Source organism: Carcharhinus amblyrhynchos, chromosome 6 (genome assembly GCF_965287045.1).
Source record: "Carcharhinus amblyrhynchos chromosome 6, sCarAmb.v2.hapA, whole genome shotgun sequence".
Classification (NCBI taxonomy): Eukaryota; Metazoa; Chordata; class Chondrichthyes; order Carcharhiniformes; family Carcharhinidae; genus Carcharhinus; species Carcharhinus amblyrhynchos.
The window spans coordinates 108,720,650-108,747,674 of NC_137329.1; the positions used below are offsets into that span (position 1 = coordinate 108,720,650).

Genomic DNA, 27,025 nt, shown 5'->3' on the forward strand with positions numbered 1-27,025 from the left:
CAGATATCCTACTCAAAGGGCTGCCAAGTTTCTCTATGTTACACCAATGACTACACTTCAAAACGACTTCACTGGATGTGAAGTGATTTATTGGAACTGTCTGAGGTCATGAAAGACACAATATTCAAGTTCTTTCCAAATATAATAAATGCCGATTATTTGTAAAGATATGTCTTACTTGGATTTTGCTTTTGAGGCCAATAAAGGGTTGACTTTTAAGTCTCTTTACTTTATACTATTATATTTTTCCTCCCTGTTATCACAGTGCCAGAGACCCAGGTTCAATTCCTGCCTCGGATGACTGTGTGGAGTTGCACATTCTCCCCGTATCTGCGTGAGTTTTCTCTGGGTGCTCTGCTTTTCTCTTACAGCCCGAGGATATGCGGATTAGGTTGATTGGCCATGCTAAATTACACCTCAGTTCAGGGTGATTGGCGGGGTAAATGCGTGTGGTTATGGGGATATTGGTGAGGTTGTTGTGCAGGCTTGATGGGCCGATTGGCCTCTTTCTGCATTGTAGGGATTCTCGGATTCAATAATGCTCTGATTCCTTGATGCTAAAAGTAAGGACAAGAAAAACCCAGCTTTTATTAAAGAAACACTTGCGTTAAAGGTCATTAGCAATGGGTTTATAGCTACAGTTCCTGTATGGCAATTGCAGCCATGGAAACCAGTATGTAATGGTGAGGCACTTCTCGACTCAAAATGAGAGAAAACATCAGAGCAGCAGTTAAAGTATAAAACTTTTGTGCAAGCTACGGAAGCCAGTTGCATTATTAATTGGAGGCTGGTGTAGTTAGTGTGAAATAGGAAGCAGTTGGCTGACCCATTCTCTTAGGGATGATTCACAGTGCAATTAGTACACTCCTTAATTGGGGAGGGAGAAAATGAGCTTTCTTAATTGGGGGAAATATGCATTTGAAATACTGGAAATTGTGTGTTCCAAGGTATTGCACTATTTTTCAAAGCTGATTTGCAAAGTGCTCTTGGTATCTGAACTAAAATACCAGTGTAATATGTGACTGTCAACTTGTAATGGTGCAGAATACTTTCAGACTGACATTATGCATTTCTCATTAGTGGAACCTGCTAGTTATACCGCTTGATTAGACATTTCCAGGATTCTATGGTATATCTAGAATACTAACACAGTTTTGCCAGAGGGTAGAGTGTGTGTTGCGGATGCTGCACTCATGGGTGCCAGGTATTGAGCCCCGAAGCAGGTATTATTGAAGTAACCAGTGCATTGAAGTAACCTGTTGAGAAAACAGACCAGGTAAGTATTAAGATATCTGTGTGTTATCACACCTGCTGGTCCCTCAGAATCCTTCCAGTTTACCTCTGGTCTATCTGTGCCCTGCCATTTCCACATCTCCGTCCTTAAGATAATACTTCTGGCCCGCTGAGTGCTCAGAATTAGTGTTCAAAGCCCACAATAAGCAAAATGAAACTCAGCGTACAAATGGGTTCGGGCCTCATGCCAAAGTCTTCAGATGGACAGTACAACATATGAACATAGGAATTAGGTGTAGAAGTAGGCAATTCAGCCCTTCGAGCCTGCTCCACCGTTCGATCTGATCGTGGTTGATCTCTCCTTGGTCTCAAATCCACCTCCCCACCTATTCCCCATTTCCCTTTAACCCATTTTTTTAATGAAAAATATATATATCTCCTTCTTGAAACCATTTAATGATTCAGACTCCACCGTGCTATAGGTTTAACGAAGGAGGTGAAGGAAAGTGTTAAATTAAAAGCGGAGGCGTTTAGAGTAGCTAAGAGTAGTGGGCGAGAAGAGGATTGGGAGCGGTTTAAATGTCAACAAAGATTGACAAAGAAGTTGATACAGAAGGGTAGGAGAAACTATGAAACTGGGCTAGGGCTTAATATAAAAAAGGATAGCAAGAGTTTTTATAAATATATAAAAAGGAAGAGGCTGGCTAGGGTGAACGTTGGACCCTTAGAGGATGAGAAGGGGGACTAAGTGGTAGGGGATGGGGATATGGCTGAGGTCTTGAATAACTTTTTTGTTTCGGTCTTCACGGAGGAGGATGTGAATAATTTGCCAGGTGTTAGCGATGGAAAGGTGGTAGGACTGGAGGGTCTCGATAACATTACTGTTACTAGAGAGGTGGTGCTCGACAGACTGGAGGGGCTGATTGTGGACAAGTCCCCAGGACCGGATGGAATGCATCCGAGGGTCCTGAAAGAAATGGCGGAGGAGATAGTGGATGCCTTGGTGGTTATTTTCTAGACATCGCTGGATTCCGGGGAAGTGCCGGAAGATTGGAAAACGGCTAATGTTACGCCATTGTTTAAGAAGGGTGCCAGGCAAAAGGTGAGGAATTATAGGCCTGTTAGTTTAACGTCTGTTGTAGGTAAAATGTTAGAATCCGTCATCAAGGAGGAAATAGCGAGGCATCTTGAGGGGAACTGCTTGATAGAGCAGACGCAGCACGGTTTCGTTAAAGGGAAGTCGTGTCTGACAAATTTACTGGAGTTCTATGAGGATGTGTCTAGGGCGGTGGATAGAGGAGAGCCGGTGGATGTGGTCTTTCTTGATTTTCAGAAGGCGTTTGACAAGGTACCTCACAAGAGGTTATTGCAGAAGGTCAGGGGGCATGGGGTTGGGGGTAGGGTGTTAGCTTGGATAGAGGACTGGTTGTCAAATAGGAGGCAGAGAGTGGGGGTCAATGGGTGCTATTCGGATTGGCGGATGGTGACTAGTGGAGTGCCCCAGGGGTCAGTGCTGGGGCCTCAGCTATTTACCATTTATATAGATGATCTGGAGGAGGGAACAGAGTGTAGGGTGTCGAAATTTGCTGATGACACCAAGATTGGTGGAAAGGCAAATTGTGCGGAGGGTGGTGAGAGTCTACAGAAGGATTTAGATAGGCTGGGCGAATGGGCCAGGAAATGGCAAATGGAATTTAATGTTGGCAAGTGCGAGGTGGTCCACTTTGGTAGGAATAATGGTAGGAAGGATTATTACTTACGTGGAGAAAAACTGCAGCAGGCGACGGTGCAGAGGGACCTCGGGGTCCTTGTGCATGAGTCGCAAAAACCCAGCTTGCAGGTGCAGCAGGTGGTCAGGAAGGCGAATGGGATGCTGGCCTTCATCGCGAGGGGGATTGAATATAAAAGTAGGGAGGTCTTGCTGCGGCTGTATAGGGCATTGGTGAGGCCGCAGCTGGAGTACTGTGTGCAGTTATGGGCACCGCACTTACGCAAGGATATTTTGGCCTTGGAAGGAGTGCAGAGGAGGTTTACTAGGCTGATGCCGGAGTTGAGGGGGTTGAGCTATGAGGAGAGGCTGAATAAATTAGGCTTGTACTCGTTAGAGTTTAGAAGAATGAGGGGAGATCTCATTGAGACGTATAAGATGATGAATGGGATGGATAGGATAGAGGTGGAGAGACTCTTCCCGCTCAGAAAGGATAGTAGGACTAGGGGGCACAGCCTCAAGATAAAGGGGGGGCGGTTTAGAACAGAGTTGAGGAGGAACTTCTTCACTCAAAGGGTGGTGAATCTCTGGAATTCTCTGCCCGTTGAAGTGGTGGAGGCTACCCCGCTGAATATTTTTAAGACGCGGGTTGATGGGTTTTTGATAAGAGAGGGGATTAAGGTTATGGGGAGAGGGCGGGAATGTGGAACTGAGCCACGACAGATCAGCCATGATCTTATTGAATGGCGGGGCAGGCTCGAAGGGCTAGTTGGCCTACTCCTGCTCCTATTTCTTATGTTCCTATGTTCACAAATTCACCACCCTCTACAAGAAGTAGTTCCTCCTCATCTCGACTTTAAATCTACCGCCTCTCAAAGTGTACATGTGACTTTTTGTTCTAGATTGCCCCGCCAGGGGAAATATTTGGTCCGCATTTACTTTATCGTCCCTTTTAGTATTTTATATACCTCGATGAGATCCTTCGAAACACCTGCGAGTATAAACATAAACTGTTTAATCTGTCCTCATCCCCGGAATTAATCAGGTGCACCTTCTCTGCACTGCCTCCAATGCCACCACATCCTCCCTCAAATAAGGAGACCAAAACTGGGCACAATACTCCAGATGTGGTCTCACCAACACTCTATACAATTGCAACAACACTTCTTTACTTTTACACTCCAGTCCTCCTCCCATTGGAAGCCTGCCCAAGCGAAAATTTATCCCACCATTCATCTCACGGCCTTTTGTGGGAGCTTGCTATGTTTTGCCTGGCAATAAATGCAAGTTATTTCTTCTCTCGCAGACTAAGAGGGAATTATCTCTACGGTATTGTGATGCTGTTCTACTATTTGGTTTGACAGTGTGTGAAGATGATTTATGCAGCAAATGATATTTTATTATCACTTTTGCTTACTGTCACTTCTACTCAAATTTTGTTAAAACCAACAGCGAAAAAAGAATCAGCGACAGTTGTAGCTTCCGATTTATATCACTGTGGAACACACCGTCTTATTCTTTCACTGTTAATTGGCATTCATTAATGATACTATTTTCATCTACCTGTTTTGAGCTATCACTTTTGTACCCTTTGCTCTAACATCTTTTTTTTAATTTGGTTTCTGAAATTTTCTGTGACTCGCTTTTAAATGTTTTTTCGGCATGTGGGTGGCACAGTGGTTAGCACTGCTGCCTCACAGCGCCAGGAACCTGGGTTCAATTCCTGGCTTGGATCACTGTGTCTGTGTGGAGTTTGCACATTGTCCGTGTGTCTGTATGGGTTTCCTCTGGGCGCTCCGGTTTCCTCCCACAGTCCAGAGATGTGTGGGTTAGGTTGACTGGCCATGTTAAATTGATCCTAGTGTCAGGGATTGGGGGGGTAAATATGTGGGATTATGAGCCAGAGTGGGACTATGATCGGTGCAGACTTAATGGGCCAAATGGCCTCATTCTGCACTATAGAAATTCTATGAATCCTAACTGTCGTGTTTTTACAGTGATATAAAAACACTCATTTTACAATCAAAACACTGGCTCATAAGGGATTGAGTAAACATCTTTTGAAATAACTTCTGAGAGGCCAGTATCCCTTCACAAACACTGATTTACTTACAGTGATTAGCAATACCCAGGCAGGTACTTCCCCGTACAGAGTATTCACCCAGGTATCACTCCAGGTGGAACTTTCCCATTATGTCTGCCGTGGGAATAGTAGCAAGCAGGACAGAACCATGCAAAGGCCTGTTGACCTTAGGATGGGATTTTCCGGTCTTGGGGTGAGTGTGGTCAGAAAATCCTGCCCTTGGCGTCACTATAGAGCTCCCTAATTGTACAGCCTTAACAGGCCTCAATTAGGGAGCTCGTATTCCAACTCATTGAAGCCTTTACACTTGTGTGTTCATTTATTTAGGCTGACACGCAAGAACAGACATGCAAAAATAAAACCTGAAGACACGTCAGTAGAGCTGTCTGGGTTGTGTTCTGCATAAAAGCAAAAGTGAAATTGAAACTGGATTATATGACACACTTCTTTTCTAATAATGATATGCCATGATCTCTTAGTGACATATTACAACAATATTTTTATAGCACATTTAAGATAGTAGAATACTCCAACCTTCATAGCATAATCATCATTGGCTGGCATGGTGGCATAGTGGTTAGCACTGCTGCCTCATAGTGCCAGGGAACTGGGTTCAATTTTGGCCTCGGCTGACTGTATGTTGTACCCCATGTCTGCGTGGGTTTCTTCTGGATGTTCCGGTCTCATCCAACACTAGAGATGCAGGTTAAGATGATTGGCCATGCTTAATTGCCCCTTAGTGTCAGAGGCTTTTGGGGATAGGGCCTGGATGGGATTGACAAGTGGTGCAGGCTCAATGGGCCAAATGGCCTTCTTCTGCAGTGTAGGGATTCTATGATTCTAAAAAAAAATCTGAAAAGTGGCACTGAGTGAAAGTGTCTTTTGGACAGGTGACAAAATATATATAGTTAAAGATGTAGGTTTTAAGCAATGTCTTGAAGGAGGAAAGATCGATGGTGAGGCAGAGAGGTTGGGGGAAGAATTCCAGAGCTTCCACCTGGGAACCTGTAGGCATGTCAGCAATGGTGGTGTGAAGGAGAGGGAGATGGATAAGAGCTAGAGTTGGAGCAACACAGTGTTCTGAGCAGGTTGTAGGACAGTGGTGAGGCCACGGAGGGATTGAAGAGCAGGATGCAAACTTTAAGGTATCATTGGACCTTGAGAAAGTGTGGACAGGTGGGTGAGGGGGGAGTGGCGGTGGCGCTGGTGTGAGACAAGTGAATGAGACTTGGAATGAGTTAGGATACCGTCAGCAGAGTTTTGGAGAAGCTCAAGTTCCTGGAGGGTGAGAGTTGGAACTGCAGCGAGGAGAGCATTGAAATAGATGAGTCTGGAGGTAAGAAAAGCATAGATCATTGCACCTTTGCCTCTGATACGGAGGAAACTGCTCCCAGCATTTATCACAATGCTGTAGTATTGAATTGCAATACATGAAGACCACCAATGTGTAAAATGAGATTGATGTTGTCATGACCAGATGCACGTTCATGCTCACTATTCCTATACGTATGTAAAATACACAGTTTGAAATACCTCATGCAGAAAACCAGCACTGACAGAAGTTCAGATGTAGAACATTAGCTCATCTTCAGGAGGAGTAATAAGGTGAGATAGTAAGGTAGTTAAAAATTGGAGTGATAACAGTCAGTTGTTTTCCAAAGAGATGTCAAGATACCATTTCATTAGTATGAAAGAAAAAAATGTGATGCAGTAGAGACTTAAGTAATCATGTTCTTAAACTGACATTGCGGCAAACAGAAGAATGGTAATAGCAGATGATCTTCGTAATGCAGTATGGAATGTGATTAGAGACCTGTTATTAAATTGCTGTCACCCAGACGAATGAGAAGCCCTTATTCTGTGCAGTAATTCATTTTATTTTTCTGTTTTCTTCCAGTCGAGCCATTAAGGCCAACCCTGATCTACTTCCCGAAACACCGTGGACCAATATCTTTTACAATGACTTTTGGGGAACGCTTCTTACACACAGTGGTAGCCACAAGTCTTACCGCCCACTGTGCACATTTTCCTTCCGCTTTAACTGTGCCTTTGGAGGTATGGATCCCTGGGGTTATCATTTTGTCAATGTGCTGTTGCACAGTGCAGTCACTGGTCTATTCACGAACCTCTCCCGGGTGCTGTTTGGAGATGGCTATTGGACCTTTATTGCAGGCCTGCTGTTTGCAACGCATCCTATCCACACCGAGGCGGTGGCAGGAGTTGTGGGCCGAGCAGATGTCGGAGCTGGACTCTTTTTCCTCCTTTCTTTAATGTGTTACATCCGGCACTGTGGGTGCAGGGGACGTTCTCTATGGACCTGGGCCTGGTTGTTTGGAAGTTTCATGTGCGCCGCCTGCAGTATGCTTTGGAAGGAGCAAGGCGTAACCGTCCTGGCTATTTCAGCCGTCTATGATGTTTTTGTAGACCGCAGGCTCAAATTTTACCAGATCATCTCATTGCTTCACAAGGTAAGCTGCTTCAGGTGAAGTATTTAAGTATATGTATTTATTAGTGTCACAAGTAGGCTTGTGTTAATAGTGCTAAGGAGTTACTGTGACAATCCCCCAGTCGCCACACTCTGGCGCCTGCTCGGGTACACCGAGGGAGAATTTAGCATGGCCCATGCACTTAATCAGCATGTCTTTCGAATTGTGGGAGGAAACCCACGCAGACACGAGGAGAATGTGCAGACTCCGCACAGTCTGTGACCCAAGCTGGGAATCGAACCTGGGCCCCTGGCACTGAATGCAGGAATTACTGACTGCTCATTAACAGAGTAACTGTGAGTCCACATGGCTGGCAGCGGACCTCACCCATTGAGAGTACAGCTAGAATTTTACCGTCCCGCCCGCCACGAGAATCGCAGCGGACATGGGATGGACCATGGAAAGGTTGTTCTTGGGTGGGATTTTACGGTTTTCGGACTAGAGAGGTGTAAAATCCCACCCAATGAGTCAAAAACCCAAGTACGGACAGCCCATGAATTTCTGACTGGAAGCACAGCCATATGAATTATCCTTTCAATGCAATCCTGTTTCTTGAGCTGTCATGCAAATCCTGCTAACAATTATACTAAATGCCTTCCGATTTTGTTGCTTTTTTCCGCAGTTACACATGACCTTAAGAATGCATTCTGGTCTGTTTATGCACTTTGTGTCACAGCCAATATAAACCACATCAGGGATTGGTGTCATACTGATAGCAATTTGGACACATCAATAAAATGGGGCAGTGGAGTGAATCAGAGATTGCCCATCCCTTGTACTCAATCATTGAATACACAGCATCCTTCTCAGTGCAGGCAACAGCTGCAATGTTCCATTTGTTTACAATAATGATTCTTGTTCAGTTCAGTAAAGAAATATTAAAGCAAACAAGAAAAAGCTTCATATTGTTTTTCACAATATTGGACTCAGGTGCAAAGTAGTCCAGAGATGCCTGACTGAGAGTAGATTGTGTTGAACTTGGCGGTGCCACTACTTAACCAGAAATATTTGGCTACAGCTACGATTAAAGTTTGTTTATTCGTGTCACAGTAGGCTTACGTAAACACTGCAATGAAGTTACTGTGAAAATCCTCTAATTGCTGCAAGACGACGCTTGTTTGGGTACACTAAGGGAGAATTAAGCATGGCCAATGCACCTGACCAGCCCGTCTTTTGGACTATGGGAGGAAACTTGAGGACTTGAAGGAAACCCACGCAGCAGAGGGAGAACATGCAGACTCTGCACAGACAGTGACCCAAGGCTGGAATTGAACCCGGGTCCCTGGCACTGTGAGGCAACAGTGCTAACCACTGTGCCACCCTTTAAAACAATATAGTTTTAAAATACTGTCTTAATTATCATAAAGAAACTGAGCTGATTGGATATACGTTCTGTCAAGATGTCTTAGAAAATTCAAATTTTAAAGGCACAGATGTGTCTCCCCTCTCCCTAACCCAGGCTTGTCCAAGGATAACTCATGAGCCATGTGGGGCCTGCAAAGCCTCTCCATGCAGCTCTTGGAGCCAGTCTTCAAAATTACTGTCAAATAACTAAGCTTCAGTGGAAGATTCTGAAAGGAGCTGCTCCTCCAATCATCGCCCTGAGGAAGGGTCACCCTGACTTGAAACGTTGGCTGTATTCTCTCTCCACAGGTGCTGTCAGACCTGCTGAGATTTTCCAGCATTTTCTGGTTTTGCCTCCAGTCACAGGCTGGTTCTCTCCCGTGTTTGCTGCTGATAGGCCGACTGGTGTCAACAATTATTTACTCCTTTAAAACCGTAACCTTTCTTTTGAAATTCAGTTTACAGTTGTGCCAAACCGTATCTTTTCAAAATTTGCTCGTCGGACCCTTGAGTGAGAAAAATATGCAAATGTGCCTGCCTCCACCGCAACCCCGTCACTGGGCAAAAGGTTGGATAAGGGAACAGTTCCACTGCTGGTATTTACTCTTACAATTGTTATTCATGTGTAAACCTTAACAATGCAAGTCTGCAGAGTAGCAGCCATGTTAGGGAGTCATCGCAGGCAGAATTCACTGTTGCTGCAAAAGCAACTCAAGAGTGGCTCAGGCCACTTGTAGTCCCTGTATTGGGGTACCACCAGAGACTAGATAACATTAGGTAATACTAGCGCAGGCTCGTGATCCGACCTGAGACTCTCTTGGTTTAAATTTCAATCTGCTAAGACAATAGGAAGCATGACAGTATGAACACAGAAACTGTTAGGCAAAAAAAATGGTGGGGGGGGGTATGGTGGCATTGTGGATAGCACTGATGTCTCATAGAGCCAGCGACCCAGGTTCGATTCCCAGCTTGGGTGACTGCAGCATCTGCGTGTTCTCCACTTGTCTGCGTGCGTTACCACTGGGTGTGTTGGTTAGTTGCATCAGCCATGATAAATTCTCCTTCAGTGTACAGGCGCTGGAGTGTGGCGACTAGTGAATTTTCACAGTCACTTCATTGCAGTGTTAATGCAAGCCTACTTGTGACACTAATAAATAAACTTAAAGATTTTGTTGAACTTGCCTTTTACTATCCTGGTATTTACATGATGCAATGACGATGGAATTGTTAATTAATCATAACAATCAATCTCTATCAATTAGCCGACAATATAGTTAAGGAAAACCCCAGTAGTGGGGAGCTTTGAGAATAATAGGTTGAAAGTCACCTTTCTTTCTTGGGTGCAGAGTATATTTATCTACATTCAAATAAGATTCCCACAGAAATATTTTAATATATTGTCAAGTAGCTGGTCTAGAATAATTTATCTGTTTGAAAGGCAGCATTCAACATCTTTGACATCACCAAGTGTCACTATTTATTCAATTTCCATTATGGGCAGCCAGTTCTGGGCAAGAAATTAATGGATTTTACTTTAATCTATATATTTTAAGTGACAATTATGAATTTTGATGCATTCCAGTGAAGGGTCTAAATATGATTTTCGACTGCTTTAAAGAAATCTTACAGGCCTTTGGTTTTGAAGCATTGAAAGATTGATGAGTTCTGAAGGCTCAGGAAGTTCTGAGTAAAGTAATGTATTTGAGTATGGGAATAAGGATGTTTTACTCCAATTATACAGGGTATTGGTGAGGCTGCATCTGGAGTACTGTGTGCAGTTTTGCTGTCCTTATCTGGGGAAGGAAGTCCTTGCTGTTGAGAGGATACAGCGAATTCTTGCCAGGCTGATTCCTGGGATACCAGGCCTGTCATATGAGGAGAGACTAAGTCGGACAGGATTGTGTTTATTGGAGTTTAGAAGAGTGAGAGGGGATTTCATAGAAACTAATAAAGTTCTAACAGGATTAGACAGGGTAAATTCAGAAAGAATGCTCCTGATGGCTGGGGAGACCAGAACTAGGGGTCTTAGTTTGAGGATAAGGGATAAACCTTTTAGAACTGAGGTGAGGAGAAATTCCTTCACCCAGAGTGTGGTGAACGTGTGCAATTCGCTACCACAGAATGCAGTTGAGACCAAAACATTCTGTGATTTCAAGAAGAAATTAGATTTAGCCCTCAGGGCTAAAGAAATCAAAGGATATGGGAAGCGGGGATCGGGATATTGAATTTGATGATCAGCCATGATCAAGATGAATGGCAGAGCAGCCTCCAAGGGCTGAATGGCCTACTGCTGCTTCTAGTTTCTAATGTTTCTATATTTAATCCTGTATGAAATATTTGCAATGATCCATCGTATTGAACTAAATGATTAAGAATTCTTACGGCCCGTGCAACACAGTAGTTAGCACTGCTGCCTCACAGCACTAGGGACCCAAATCTGATTCCCGGCTTGGGTCACTACCTGTGCAGAGTCTGCGTGTTCTCCCTGTTTCTGCACGGGTTTCCACCGGGTCCTCCAGTTTGTTCCTACAGCCCAAAGATGTGCAAGTTAGGTGGATTGGCAAGCTGGCATTGCCCCTTAGCGTCAGGAGGACTAACTAGGGTAAATACATGGGGTTATGTGGATAGGGCCTGGTTGGGATTGTGGTCGGTGAAGATTCGATGGGCCGAATGGCCTCCTCCTGCACTGTCGGAATCTATGATTCTAAGCCAAACCTGCTGTTGCTTATCATTGCGTCACTGTGGTGCTTCAGTAAATTAAATTGACAGCAGAGAAATGAAACAAATCATCTTCCTACTAAAACAGCAGTCATGAAGCAGAAGAGTCATTTAGAGGACTTTTTGTTGTAAATTTCAATTAACTTTATTTCTTTTGAGCTAATGTCTGAGTATAATAGAACTAGAATGGATTTCACAATCAGTTGAATTGTGTTCATTGTGAGTGAAATCGATAATCTGTGTGATGGATTGATATGTTTGTCTGTTATATACTGAAACGTACAAACCAGGAAGGCCTCGTGCGTGTTAGTCTATGTCATTTGATGGTTTCAGCTGGAATTGAAGATAATTTGGGCCCCTTTCACTGTTTTTTCTTGCATGGTCACGCGCGTGTGTAATTCATCACGTAGCAATATAAAGGCAATATACTGCAGATGCTGGAATCTGAAATAGAAACACAAAATGCTGAATTCATCCTGACTCAAAACGTTGATTCTATTGTCTCCACAGGTGGTACCAGACTTGCTGAGCTTTTCTCTATTTTTGTTATCACATAGCAACACTGGCTTACAATCTTTCTGGCTTTTGCTTGGGGGAGGGTGAAGTCAGAGATTGTGGTTCACAGGGAGGCAAGGTGGCAGAGTGGTTAGTACTGCTGCCTCACAATACCAGGGACCCAGGTTCAATTCTGGCCTCAGGTGACTGTGTGTGTGTGGAATTTGCATGTTCATAGAATCATAGAAACCCTTCTGTGCAGAAGGAGGCTATTCAGCCCATTGAGTCTACATCAACGACCATCCCACCCAGGCCCTATCCCCGTAACCCCATATATTTACCCTGTTAATCCCTCTAACATACACATCTTGGAACGTTAAGGGGCAATTTCATATGGCCAGTGCACGCAACCCGCACATCTTTGGACAGTGGGTGTTCTCCTCATGTCTGCGTGGGTGTATCTGGGTGCTCCAGTTTTCTCCCACAGTCCAGTGTGGGTTAGGTTGATTGGCCATGGTAAATTGCCCCTTAATGTCAGGGGGCTAGCAGGCTAAATACGTAGGGTTATGGGGATAGGGCCTGGGTGGGATTTTTGTTGGTGCAGGCTCAATGGGTCCCATTGCTTCTTTGTGCACTGCAGGGATTCTGTGATCGGTATCAATGACATAGATAGAAAGAGGGATGAGGTCCTGCAACAAGATTTTAGAGAGTTAGGTGGTAGATTGAAAAGCAGGATGTCAAATGTTGTAATCCCTGGATTACGACCAGTGCCACGTGCTGGCGAGTCTAGGAACAGGAGGATGGAACAGATCAAAGCGTGACTGAAGGTGGGAAGACTTTAATTTCCTGGATCATTGGATCAGTTTCTGGAGAAAGTGGGACTGTACAAATTGGACGGGTTGCACCTGAACTGGAATGAGACCAATATCCTTGCAGGAAGGTTTGTTACTGCTGTCGGGGGAAGGCGATTTAATTAATTTGGCAGGAGGATTGGTCACAGCGTGGAGGTACAATGGTGGGCTTAGCGGCTTAGGGGCAAGAGTGCAAGCAACTGAGACACAGCTGTTAGCCGAGGGATGTTGTTACGTAGTCAGCAGTACATTTCTGTAAACACCGAGGCTGAGGTTTTTCCCTTCCGGCTGGCAGCATCTTCTGGCCCCATTAAAGGTGACCAACCGTGGTGCCTTCCCTGGCAGCGGGGAGTGTGAGCCATGCAAAAATGCTGTAAAACTTTGGTGCAACTGGAAGATCTCTGCTAGTGGCAAACTGCCTCTGCCGCAGGAAATACACCGTGGTGTGGCCGGAAAATCCTGGCTTTAGAATGTGCGCCTAGCAACACAGTCAAGTAATAATGTATTCATCTGTCTTTCTGAGATTAGGTTTTTATATTCGGAGATAAATATATATTTCATTTATTATGTGCTGACAATAACACAGATTCGATTTGCATGGATGTATTAGAATATTCTGTCCTTGCTGATCTATGTCTACCTGGTACAAGCAAATACATTATATCAATTTATATTGATGACAGGACATCTGAATTACTAGCTGAAAGAAAAATCCTGCAGTGTTTCAGCTGGAGATGAGTCGACATGTTAATCCACTGTGGCCTGTGCGTATGCAATAGGCTGGGGCCTACGAAAGGAGCTATTAATCAAATGGGCTGCACGTGTCCATCTATCAAACCGAGGAAGGACTAATTTAGGTATCTTTTGTAAATACTGCTTTCGTCCAGCTCATTTTCTCCAAGTGTTTTTGTGGAAGCAGGAAACCTAGTCGCCAAAGGGCACAGCTGACCATGCCAAACATTCTGTAAACACATGGCAGGAATGCGCAGATCTGAACTTTAGAAAAAACATAGGGCAGGAAAGGTTGCCCTTTGGAAGCCAAGAAACACATGTATAACTTTAAAAGGAATGGCAGCAGCGTTGCATTAGATTAGCCCAGACTTGGGACATTTTCAGAACTCGTGATTGCATACCTTTCGAAAACTTAATCAAAATAAACCTGTGCTTTCTCATTATTACAAGTTCCCCTTCCTTTTGGGTAGCTGCCCCTTTTACTTTGTCCTAATTCAATTTGAGTTTGTCTATTTGGTTTGACCTTAAAAGAGGACTAGGCATGGTTGCAAGAAACGCAGCCTAATTAATATTGTCGATCAGTACAGTATTGCTGCAATAATGTTAATGTCCATACACATGCCTTGAGTACAAGCACGATTTTAACTGGAATTTGGCTGGCAGAGAAAAATCAACTGTTTTGCATTAGTGTTCAGGTTGTGTAAGAAGAAAATCACCGCTGGAATTGGTCAGTATAATAAGTTCACGGAGACAGAAGTCCCTTCACCAGGACCCCTTTATTTACAATTCCAACAGCAGTACAAAGAGTGCTTTCAGTCCACCTTTGGGAGTGCCAGAGGAACTGACACTCCTGGTTATATACAAAGTAAAGTCTCCCCGATTGGCCCATCAATTGGTCTCTTAATCAGAGAGTCCGTATTCTAATAGGCCAACTTCAATGACCTGATTAAAGTCTTAAACCTGGTGTAGTCAGACTCCTTACTAAAGTCGTTACAGTCAGTTTTTAAAATAAATTGTAAATTATAGTACTGCTGTTTTTCAACAGCTTGCTCTAGCTCTTGATTATAAAGAGGAGGCAGTGAACTCCATTAAAAGGCCGGGATTCGTAACATGGAGATGGATTGTCAATGTAAATTTTGCTGGTTGTCAGGCACTGTGCAGCCTGTACAGTTCTGCGACAAAGGGGTTCGTAAGAAGCACGTCACCACTGCCTTCTTCAGGGCAGTGAGAGAGCAGCTTTAATGTCTGACCTGAATTTTTAGTCTTTGACTGGAAAGGAGGGGTGGGTGGCTGGGGTAAAACATGGTAACCAGATGGCATTTATATGCTCTACTTGTCTGATAATAGCTCCTGTCAGCAAGTGATAAGCTGGAAACACATTTTGTTCCCTGTTTGCTTTTGCACCCGCACCTGCTCCTCGGCAACATGTAGACAGGTTTACAGTTATTTTAGTCATCAGTCTGCTTTGTTTTATATTCACAACAAAGAATCTTCCAACTACCTCCACTAGTTTGCTTGCATCAGCACAATGTTCCAGGATGTTGTACGCCTGTTGTTTTATCACTTTCCAGGCTGACTGACTGAACTGTAAAGTGGAGGTGGGTAAACATTTGATAGATTGAGGAATAGAAAGCTGTGGGAAAATGGCACAGAAAAGGAGTTGAAACTGGCATAGATCAGCCATGATCGTATTGAATGATGGGGCAGGCTTGTAGGTCCTGGTGGCCTACTGCTGCTTCTATTTCTTGTGTTCTTGTGTGGAGCCAGAGTGAAGCATGGTTAAACCTGTTTATCTTTTCGGAGGATCTTGTGGGTAATTTAGCTACAGAGAGGTTGAAAACCATAATTTCATTGGGCTGTATTCCATTGCTACTGTGGTCTCTTTATCAGTATCCACAGTCAGTTGAATGGAGTTGCATTGCACACGATTGCAAATTGCATTGATGTCCACCACAAAGGAGCGTCATGTCTTGGTGGCTCACTCAGGGCTCCTGTTCCCCTGACGTAGCTGGGAGAATGTGCCGTTAAAAACTTGGGAGTTTCCATGTGGCCCAACAGACAACCCCCCCACCCCCTCTTCCAGGGCACATTGAAATGTGGCTTTGTCCTGCGTTGAAGTAACTTAAACTGCTGTGAGGTAATCTTCAGGAAAAAACTTCCAATTGCTTGGCTTAGTGCAGACTGATTTGACTCCTGAGTTGCTGTCATCTTTGCATCGATGAGCAAACCAAACTATTTCACACAAAAATAGGATTGACAATGAAATTTAGATTCATTACATGGAGCGGGGTGGAGTAGGTAACTTGCAACTTCAGTGTGGAGGGTTTTCGGGGATGGCGGAGAACAAACAGATGGCAGTGGATTGATCACATGTTACACGCTGCACACTTTTCCCTTTACACCAGTAGTAAGAAAATTTGGACGAGGTGTACAATAGATGCCTGATTCACCTGCTTTTGTGCCATTGCTGGAGTTGAATTTTGCCCTAAATTTCTTTCTATTCCTAGTTCCTGACATAAATTAATTTCTATCGGGTCATCTGTGAACTAATTCCAAAGTGGATTCTTTCTAACTCATACTCAGAACAATTGCTTCCAACTTTACAGTGCCTATCAGCAGCTTTCTTTTAACACACACAATGACCATGTCACCATTGTGACAGCGTTGAATGAGATAAGGAGAGAAATTAGCCATGTCAACAGAAGGAGGCTTTTTATAATTAGTGGGTTAGGCTGAACGAGTCAACACAATCTGGTAATAATTATTTCTGTACTCTTAAAGCAAACAGTTAATAGTTCTGAAATTCATCCCTAGTTTTAGTCAGCAGCAAGCAACAAGACTTTATGGATTGGGAATGAAAGACTAACAATCATTCCACATCGATCAGTGCCGAGTGTTCTTTGCATTAAACAGAAGTCATTTGGAACCTGCAAGTTTTCCTTTAAATTAACTACGGTCAAAATTTCTGGAAACAGGATTGCTTGTTAAGTAATCTGTCACACTCAGCAGCCAGCCACTATTAAAACAATTAATTAACTCTATCTGGTGCACTGCTCATGCCACAAGGACCATGTTGAATGCGGCTGTTTTGAACAGATTGTGACTTTGTATTGCTGCTCACCTTCAGCTTGACCTCATTTGTCAGGCAGTCCACGTGCCAGCGACGCGCTCGCAATTGTCATTTTATTACATCTGTCAATCTTGGCGGATTCGAGATAAGGTGGAATGAGCTAGGGCAGCCTAACTCTTCAAAAAAATTATTGCTGGAGTGTTGGCAAGATTGACTGATGAATACTTCATAAATTCATGTGATATTTCTATCTGTTTCTTCAGTGGTTGGTGTTATTGCATTCATTTTTAAGTGTGATAGTGTTCTGAGTTCAGTAACAAACTATAGGAATTTAATGCATAAGCATGAGCTTTTTGTCTGCTAACATCACCAACTGTAATTTCTGATCCACCATTCTTTTGTGTGTAGCAAGAGAAGATCAAATCCCAAAGTAAATATGCCACAATGAAGGGCCACCCAGACTTGAAATGTTGGCTCTATTCTCTCCCCACAGATGCTGTCAGACCTGCTGAAGTTTTCCAGCATTTCCTGCTTTGTTGTAAATATCCCACAACAGTCAAGAATGTTCATAGCCATTGGCACTTTAAATCTCAATGACATCGCTACCAATCGACAATTAAACACGGATGGACCAAACGTGGACCAAGATCAGAATATTATTCTGCTCAGAGGAAGCAGCAATGGTTAGATCAGATCTTGCTGTCCTGCTGCAAATTTAATACAGCAGCTTCCAGTCAAAGCCCAATAATTTACCGCGTACAAGATTTCCTCATACTTGCAAACAAAATGAATAATTTATCGATGGAGCTAGTTGCTGGCAACATTGTTAGATTGCGGCTGTGATCTGATGTTTTGTGCCACTGGGTTACGGCAGATGTAGAAGCAGTGCTTGCTCTCGCTAGGGCTTGCTGGACCTCTGTGTCACATCCACCAGTGTCTTTAAAGTGGACCTCAAAAGGGAGTTAGTAGAGGTACCAGCTGGTTAACACATGAGGATGTCACTGGTAGTATTTTGTTCTGCAGGGAATTGCTTAGCCCCCCCAGAGTATTTGTTTCAGCCAATTGCCCCATTTAAACTTCAGTTGAGCTTGGGACTGATCAAACGTTCCTGAAATGATATGACCCAAAAAACATTTAAAATAAAAATTGTGCGGGGTTCCAAGGATCAGTTTTCCTCTCGGTTCCACAAAAAGAATGTGGAACTAAATCCCATGGTGGGGATAGGGATGTGGAGTGTTTCCCACTGCAGAGTCCAGCAGGAAACTGCACCATATCTTCTGGCCCTGGCCTAATTCTTTATCCACCCAGGGAATTTGCATCGTAACCTGTGGCCGGGCGGGTGTGATGGTGTAAGTCCCACCATCTTATTCCACCATATTGAAAAGGTGCCCAGCATCGCTGACCCACCAGGGAAGATGATGTCCCACCAGAAAGAGATGGTGGATCTCCAGGAATGTTCTGAGGCTGGAAGATGAACCAACCACATGATACCGAATCCGGAAGATCCACTTTGAGATGCTTACCCCCCCACACCACCAACTGCTATGGTCTTCTGGGACCCTGGCTTTCTTTCAGCCTCCATCCCGAGCTCTGGAGGCAACCCCAAGCATTGTTCAGGTGAGTCCTGCCACGCCATTTTGTTCCAGATTAATTTGCATCAGCATGTTTTCCCGAGAGCGTCACAGATAATGTGGCATGGGTGGAAGATTCCAGGTCAGGCTTTCATCTACATCTCATTATCGGGATGCAAATCAGTTTCACACCTGCCTCCAGTGATTTTCCCGATCCATCCATGGCAGACACCAACGGAAGATCCCGCAAGAAATTCGTGTAAAATTGATCTTGGATTCCCAAACGGTGACACAGTGGTTAGCATTGCTAACTCACAGCGCCAGGATCCCAGGTTCGAATCTTGGCTTGGGCCATAGTCTGTGCGGAGTTTGCACATTTTCCCCATGTCTGCGAGGGTTTCCGCCGGGTGCTCCGGTTTCCTCCCACAGTCCAAAGATGTGCAGGTTAGGTGGATTGGCCGTGCCAAATTGCCCTTTAGTGCCAGGGGACGATCTAGGGTAAATGCATGGGGTTATGGGGTGGGTGGGACTACGGCCGGTGCAGACTCGATGAGTCGAATGGTTTCCTTCTGTACTGTAGGATTCTATGATTCTATTAACTCACTCCCCTCTTCCACTGAACACCCCTCCCCCCCCACCCCGGTAGGGCCATAGTTCTACCCAGTGTTCTGTATCATAATAATTGGCTGTGATTCATTATTACCCTTTTCATTTTAACCTGTGAAAAGCAACTACCTGTTCCAAAAAGCCTCTTGAATAACCCAACAGAGCGAAAGATTTCTGGAGCATCATTTTACATCCTACACGTGCCTGCAGGAGATAACCTGATTTACATTGTGGTTGTAGCTGCCAGATAACTGAATCTCAATTTAAAACTGAGTTAGGGCTCAGTTGCCTTGGAATAAGACCTTTCTCTTTTGAGGCTCAGCACAGCATCAAAAGCCAATGCATTTCTCTGTACTGTTGTGATTATTTAATAGGAAATCTTTATGAACAGTGTTTGGAACTGAAATCTACTTACTGACTGAAACACTCCAACATTTCAGCTTTAACAATAGGGGAGAAACACACTGATATTTTCACCTTATGAAAATATTTTCTGAACTGTTTGTTTTGCACAGTTAAAACACTAATCACTGGTTCTGGCTGCAGTAGGAAATGCAAAGGCGAACACTTTAATTCCCTAGTTATAATACAACATTCAATATGTTTGTTTTGAAAAGTACTGTTTTTTAAACTCCACAGTGACTGTGGGCAGGATTTTACGGCCTCACTCAACCCAAGACTGGAAACTCCAACCCGAGGTCAGTGGATCTTCCTGTTGGCCGCCCCTCGTCTACTCCGATTCCTGTGGTGGGTGGAGCAGTAGAATTCCGGCGTACGTCTCGGGATGTGTGATGACCGTGAAACCATTGCCGATTGTCGGAAAAACCCATCTCATTCACGAATGTCGTTCGGGGAAGGAAATCTGCTTTCCTTACCTTGTCCGGCCTACATGTTATTCCAGGACCACAGCAACATGGCTGACTCTCAACTGCCCTCCGAAATGGCCCAGCAGGTCACTTGGTTGTATCAATTGCTTACCACCACCTTTTCAAAGGGAACTAGAGATGGGCAATAAATGCTGGCCATCCAGCGACGCCCATGTCCCATGAACGAATAAAAAAAAATTTCAATAATATTCTCAGCCGGAATGCAACGCATATGATGCGGTCAGAATGAATGATACCACCATTTTGAATGTATTGTAATGTAAATCTTCATTTAAAAGTGAAAGTTGCAAGAGATTTTGTTGCTTCTTAGGTGCAGTCAGAGGAGGGAGTACAATAGGCAATTGAGAGGCTTCAGGAGGTGGGAGAGGAGAGGACTATCAGAGTATGAGTAAAAATGGAATAGCCACTTCATGCAACTTGGAAATACTGTCTGACTTCAGGAGATGTTATTCACAACATTTCTATACAACTGAGAGCAGCACAGTGGATGTATGAATTTCCCATTGCCACTTACAACCTAGACTATTATCATATATCCTCACACAGCAGCACGGGGAGAAGGTGTAAGAAATAATTAGATTTACTCAGAATGATAAGAGCAATGGAATTATATCACAATGACATGCTATCGGTGAATGTCATGTGTGAAAATCCATTCTTCGCTTACACTTTCAAATTAAAAAGTGGGTGGAACTCATTCTTCCCTTGTGATTAAAAAGAATAATTTTAAAACAGGTCATGTTAGGACAATGTATTAGATTTGTTAGGAAATGCCCTGGAGATTTACAGTCATGTCTGCACAAATTTTCCTCAAGGAGTTTGAAAAATGGTGCCCAACAATCAATGATTCAATTTATTTATTTTTTCACGTACACCAATAGCAGATAGCAGCCCAACTAATGTATTTTGTAATGAGTACATCTTTGAATGCTTTTCCTGTTTGTTAATAAGTAAGAATCCCTAAACACTATTGGCCTGATTTATTGCGAACGTAACTCTTTTCAGAGTCACTTATTTGAGGTTTTTAAGGTGATTGAAGGAATTGATAGGGGAGACAGACAGGAACAATTCCCTCTAGTGTAGGAGACCAGCCCAGAGCAAGGGCATGCAATCCTAAAATTAGAGTCAGATCAGTCAGGACTGGGGTCAGGTAGCACATCTTCACATAAAGAACTCTATCTTCCTATTGAGGCTATTCGAAAATTTCAATTTAGGATTGCTTGATTTCTGTTAATCAGACGTATTGAAGATTATGGAGCTCAGGTGGATAGATGAGATTATGGTACAGATCATCCCTGATCTAATTGAATTGTGGAACAGGCTTTTTTTTAGAATCCCTACAGTGTTTTTAAAAGGCCATTCGGCCCATTGAGTCTGCACTGACTCTCCGAAAAACAGGCCCATCTCTCCACCCTATCCCCACAGCACTGTGCACTTACCATTGGCTCTTCCACCATGTGGCACAATGGTTAGCACTGCTGCCTCTCAGTGCCATGGGCCTAGGTTTGATTCCTGTCTTGGGTTACTGTCCGTGCGGAGTTTGCACATTTTTCCCCGTGTCTGCGTGGGTTCGCTCCCACAGTCCAGAAGACATGCTGGTTAGGTGCATTGGCCATGCTAAGTTCTCCCTCAGTGTACCCGAACAGGTGCCGGAATGTGGCGACTAGGGGATTTTCACAGTAACTTCAATGCAGTGTTAATGTAAGCCTACTTGTGACACTAATAAATAAACTTAAAAATTAATCTGCACTTATTTGAAAACTAAAGGGCAATTTAGCTTGGTCAATCCACCTAACCTACTCTTTGGAGTGTTGGAGGAAACCAGAGCATCCACAAGAAGTTCATGCAAACTCCAGTCACCCAAGGTTGGAATCAAACCTGGGTCCCTAGTGCTGTGAGGCTGCAATACTACCTACTGTGTTATCGTGCCACCCTAGAGGTGCTAAGTGGTCTTTTCCTGTTCATACTTAGGGTTTTTTGTTCCTCAAGCTCACTGTTCTAAAAAACACAATGATCTCAGCACGTGCAAAGTGTTAAGGAATAACCTTCAGCCAACGCGAGATAACGGTTTCTGACTTTCACCGCCTTTCATTGGCAATGTAATCATATGGGCGTGAATTTGATTTTAATACATTTTAACACAGTTAAATATTATTAAAGACTGCTCACCAATTATTACCCCCAGTCGCTTATTCATACTACGCGGTTTATAACAAGTTCACTCAGACTTGAACCTGTCATGGGAATTCCCCCAGGACCTTAAGAGTGAGTATAGCCCCTGGGGGAGAGGAATATGGCCTGGTAGTGGCTTGGCAATGTCCCTGGCACAAGTTGGCACCATACCAGGGAAGACAGTACCTGTGGTGAGGCCTAGTTGAAACTCATATCGGGGAGTACCCATTTATTTGTAGTGGTGGGGTAGGTGCAAAGTGGATGTAGGCTGTGACTGTTTTGGAGCAGGCAGTCCGAAACAGGCAATGTTCGGGAGAAATGGGGGGAGGGATGCCCGCACTGACTGTTTGACGAAGGTGGGGGGTAATGGGTTAGGGGTCCAATGCTAGTGGTGTTTGACCCATGTAAAGAGAGCCATCTTGGAATCATTTACTGTGTACTGGGGAATGAAGTGTAGACTGACTAACTGAAGCTGAAAAGATAGATCAGATGAAAACAAGGCAAGGAGTAGACCTTTTGAAGACAGAAAGGGAGATAATGGAGATGCTGAACGAAGAAGTCCTGAAGGCAGGTATATGGTTGCTAAAAGAGCGGTCACTGGAAGGAGGGAACAGGAAAATGAGATATTGTATGATGATGTGTTATAATATGCCTTTAAGTAATTGCAGCATAATACCATTGGAAGGGAAGCCTGTCATGCGATCCAGTTTTAGTTTCACATTTGCTTTCCAGAAGAGCACAGCGCCCAGCTTTGCTGTTGCTGCACCTTCAGGTTTTATACTCTCTCTAACTGTTCTCATGTGTCCAGTCTTAATAAATGAACCCACAACATGTTTAGACAGTCTCTTATGAGCAACAGGTTAGAAATATAGAAACTGGAAGCAGGAGTAGGCTATTCAGCTCTTCATGCCTGCTCTGCCATTCATTTTGATCATGGCTAATCATCAAAACCAATATCCTGATTCCCTCTTCCCTCCATATCCCTCGATCTGTTTAGTTTCAAGAAAGTCCTCTTGAAAGCATATGATGTTTTGGCCTGAACTACTTTGTGGTAGTGAATTCCACAGATTCACCTCATCTCAGTCCGAAAAGGTTTGCCGCTATCCTCAACCACTAGTTCTGCACTCCCCCATCATGGGGAACATTCTTTTTGAATCGACCCTGTCTAACCTTGTTAGAATTTTATAAGTTTCAATGAGATCCCTCTCACTCTTCAAAACTCCAATGAATACAATCCGAACTGACTTGATCTCTCCTCATATGACAGACCTTTTTTTGTGGCATTATGAGAACTGGAGAGTGCCTCAGTGACCAAGGGTGGGATTTTCCTGTCCCGCCCATGACGATACCGGCTGCTGGCGGGAATGGAAAACCCTGGCCTATATTAGAATGCTGTTTAAGAAGGCAGATTCTTGTGAAGTGGAAAGCACTGCAATGAAAAAGTGGTAGGAGCAGTCAAAGGAGCCTTTGATGAATAGTTGAAGGGAAACATTGACAGCACAAAGAACAGAGGATTGGGATTAATTGAACAGCTCTCTCACCAAGAGTTGGCGCAAGTTTGCTTTGCAATAGCCAACTTTGTGCTAACTCATTCAATGGTGCCCTCATTCCAACTCACCTTTGGAAACTAGAATGAGCTTTCAGGAAAATTTTAACAGTCTAAATGTCTGTGATATTCAGCATTGGAAATGCTCGGCATTTGGACACTGATTAACACAGCGATGCCTTATAAGACACACAGCAGCAATTCAGAGAAAGATTAGCACAGAGTTTATGGAAGAAGCTCCATTGATTAACTGATGGTGACAAAAGTTATTATTGTTTCATTTGTACTAACAGCAATTGATCAAATAAAAATACTTAATTGCAAGTCTGTAATGTCACCTGCGCTGCCATTTTGAAGAAGGAATTTGGGGCTGTATTTTTTTGTGGTCTGAGCATTGCATTCTGCCTGAAATTAGTAGAGGATGGTAGCTCAGTTTTTAATGGATTTAATCCTTAGTCCCTGAAATATAAATAATGTACCCCCTGTTAAACCAGTAAGTAGCTGTTAGGCAGATCAGAAAGTTCCCAGGTCCCATCATTAGATTGTGCTGAATGACAACATTATAACCACAGCAATGCTAGGAGTGCTACAATTAGCATTTGCTCAGGAAGAAAATTCAGCCCAGGTTCCAGTCTTGATCGATATTGAATGAGAATGAGATTAGATGTAGCTGTAATGTCTCAGCACCATACATTTTGGCATGCATGGTGTCATTAAAACTGAACCTGAGTTCATGAGTTCAATGAATACAGGTTCAGGCAATGGCAATGCATCTAGATGCCATGGTATAATGATGCTGTTCAAGTGTCTATGGCTTCTTTGAGACCAACATTGGTGAATAGGCTAGCTACGTTGAATGAGCAAATGGACAAAAGGCACTGCTACCGATACGCAAGGCCTGTCTTTTTCAACTAACCAAAAGCTTGGGGAATACTATTCCATGGTTCATTCCCCATGACAATGCTCTGACCAATCAGAGTCAACCAGCCTGGTTTGAATTTAAATAGAAGCTTGGCAGTTAACTATTCCCTGCTGCAGTCTCCATGGCAATACCAATAAGAGGTCACCCATCAATCAATCAGTACTCTCTTCTCATGCAGTATAAATTGTTCACTTTCCAATTAGTATTTTTTGAATTCTGTTCTGATGAGTACACAATAAGGAGCTTCAATAGCATGTGTATTTTTTCAACAATAGTCAAATGCTGAAAGACCAGATAGCTAATTGATATGAGTCTTTTCTCTCTTCCTCCTTGATCTCTCCATTTCTCAGACTTTTTTAGGAGTTACAGACATGAGCCCAGGATACTATGTCCTGGGCTGACTTGACTCTGTAGCCTCACTGGTGAATGTTCTCTATGGTAAAGACCATGTATTGCTTCCCTAAATGGGGATCAAATGCAATGGCACCAGAAGCCAGTGAGGCCCCCCCTGGAAGGTTAGGGCAGAGAAGGTAGCCCCTTGTGCAGTACTGCCTGGCACCCTGCCCTTTTCCATTGGGTATCCTGGCACCTCCAGCCTGACATACTGACAGTGCTGACCAGGCACTGGGCAGTGTCAAGGGGCTGGGGCCTGAGGGAGGAGGGTCTAACCAGGGGATGGGGCTAAATGGCGTGAGACAATTGGGGGGACCATGCTGCTCTGCACTTGGTGATCATCTGGTCTGTGCACTGGGGTAAGGTGAGTGGGGTTGGCTGTGGAGACCCACAAAAGTGGGGATGGAAGGGGTTGGTTTCAGCCACAAAGGCCAGCTATCGCTGGGTGAGGCTGTCACTGACAGATGCTCACAAGACACAGTGATTTGCACATGCACAGTGGTGCCCCCTGCTGCTATCTGCCAGCTTTTCAGCGAGCTAAGTCCCACCCTTCCCCCTGCTGATGAGAAATTGGTTTGCTTTGTTTTTTTGACAGAGTTAGTTAAGTTTCCATTTTTATCTCGCCAAAAAAAAGCATGATTCTCTCCCGTTTCCACACTCGTTTGGCATTTTGAATTTTTTTGGTAAGATTGCTCCCATCAAGTTGGAACTGTTGATGGAATCAAGAGACCCAATTTCAATATTTCCAAAATATTGCCTTCTGAAGGCATGTTGAATACCTGCAAAGCAATAGCATTCTACAATGTGTGATTGCTTGTCTGTATTGAAGTTAATAGGGTGCTATGGATTTCTGCCTTGTTTTACCTGAAACCATTATTACAGTTGAGTCCTGATAAATGTGTGAGTAATTTAGCAATACATGTTATCGTTGGATCAAGCAAGTATTTGTTTTCCAGACTCAGCTGCAATAATAAAGTATTTGGTATGTTCTTCATTCTAACGCTTTCTTTCCCTGTGCCAACACCACCACTACCCCCAACCACTCCGCCACCACTTTATTTACTTTATTCAACAGAAAGTATTGTTCTGTGGGTTTTGGTGATATCATTCACTACATAAGTAGCAATGTCAGACTACAGTTAGTGGGCAGCACAGTGGCACAGTGGTTAGCACTGCCGCCTCATGGTGCCAGGGTTCGATTCTAGTCTTGGGTGGCTGTCTGTGTGGAGTTTGCACGTTGTCCCCGTGTCTGCGTAGGTTTTCTTCGGGTTTCCTCCCACAGTCCAAAGATATGCTGGTTAGGTAGAATGGCCATGCTAAATTGCCCTTTGTTGTTTTAAGATGTGTAGTTTAAGGTGATTCGTGGTGTAAATGCATGGGGCTACGGGGATAGGGTGTGGGGGTGGGTCTCGGTAAAATGTTCTGTCGGAGAGTCAGTGCAGACTTGATGGACTGAATGGCCTCCTTTAGCATTGTAAGGATTCTATGATTCAGTGTCCCACTTGGATGTGTTTTAAATATACTCCCGCAATAGATAAAGCATTGCCATTATTTTCTGACCTGTGTTATTTCTAGATCTTTCACACTTTTAAATAAATCCCAGTAACAGATTGCCCACGCCAATGATTTATAAATGTTTTGTGTGGGAAAGTTTTTGCAGCTTTTGAATTCTCGTGAACATGCTGCCAACTTCCAGAAACAGTGCTGTCAATGCAGAACATATTTTCAGACATGTATAACAATAAAAAGAATGTTCCAGTAAGAACGTAGAACACAGAATTTCTCAAACTGTGCTTGTGTTGCATCCAGATAAATGAAATCTCATCTCCTCACAGATCAGCGATCCACATGGAACTCAGAGTGAAAACGTGTTGTCAGTTCTAGGCTCTGTTCCGCTCGGTCCCTATCCCACAATCCATGGATGCTATTCTACTGTTTCACACTCTGGTCTGGATCTGGGAAAAAAAGTCAATTTATCTTCCAGTTTCCATGCCTCTCTCAGCTTCACATGGCCCATCTCTGACTCTTCCCTTCTCCTCTTTGACCTGTCCATCTCCACTTCTGGTGATAGACTGTCTACTAATATTCATCACAAGCCCACCCACTCCCACAGTTACCTTGACTACAACTCCTCGCATCCTGATTCCTGTAAGGATTCCATCCTGTTCTCCCAGCTTCTCCACCTTCGTCGCATCTGATCTGTTCTGA

At 43.8% G+C, this 27,025-nt stretch overlaps 1 protein-coding gene across 2 annotated transcripts in view; it reads left to right on the plus strand.

Moving 5' to 3' along the window:
* The window catches only part of LOC145344208 (protein O-mannosyl-transferase TMTC2-like), a 190,134-nt gene that overhangs the window by 59,260 nt on the left and 103,849 nt on the right, over positions 1–27,025 (plus strand). Inside the window, exon 2 of one of the 2 annotated variants that reach the window (XM_080191174.1) lies at positions 6,922–7,492. The exons of the other annotated variant lie outside the window; for it this stretch is intronic. Within the exon in view, the coding sequence (XP_080047300.1) occupies positions 6,922–7,492 (571 nt within the window). The remainder of the gene's footprint in view (positions 1–6,921; positions 7,493–27,025) is intronic. 2 annotated transcript variants of the gene reach the window in all.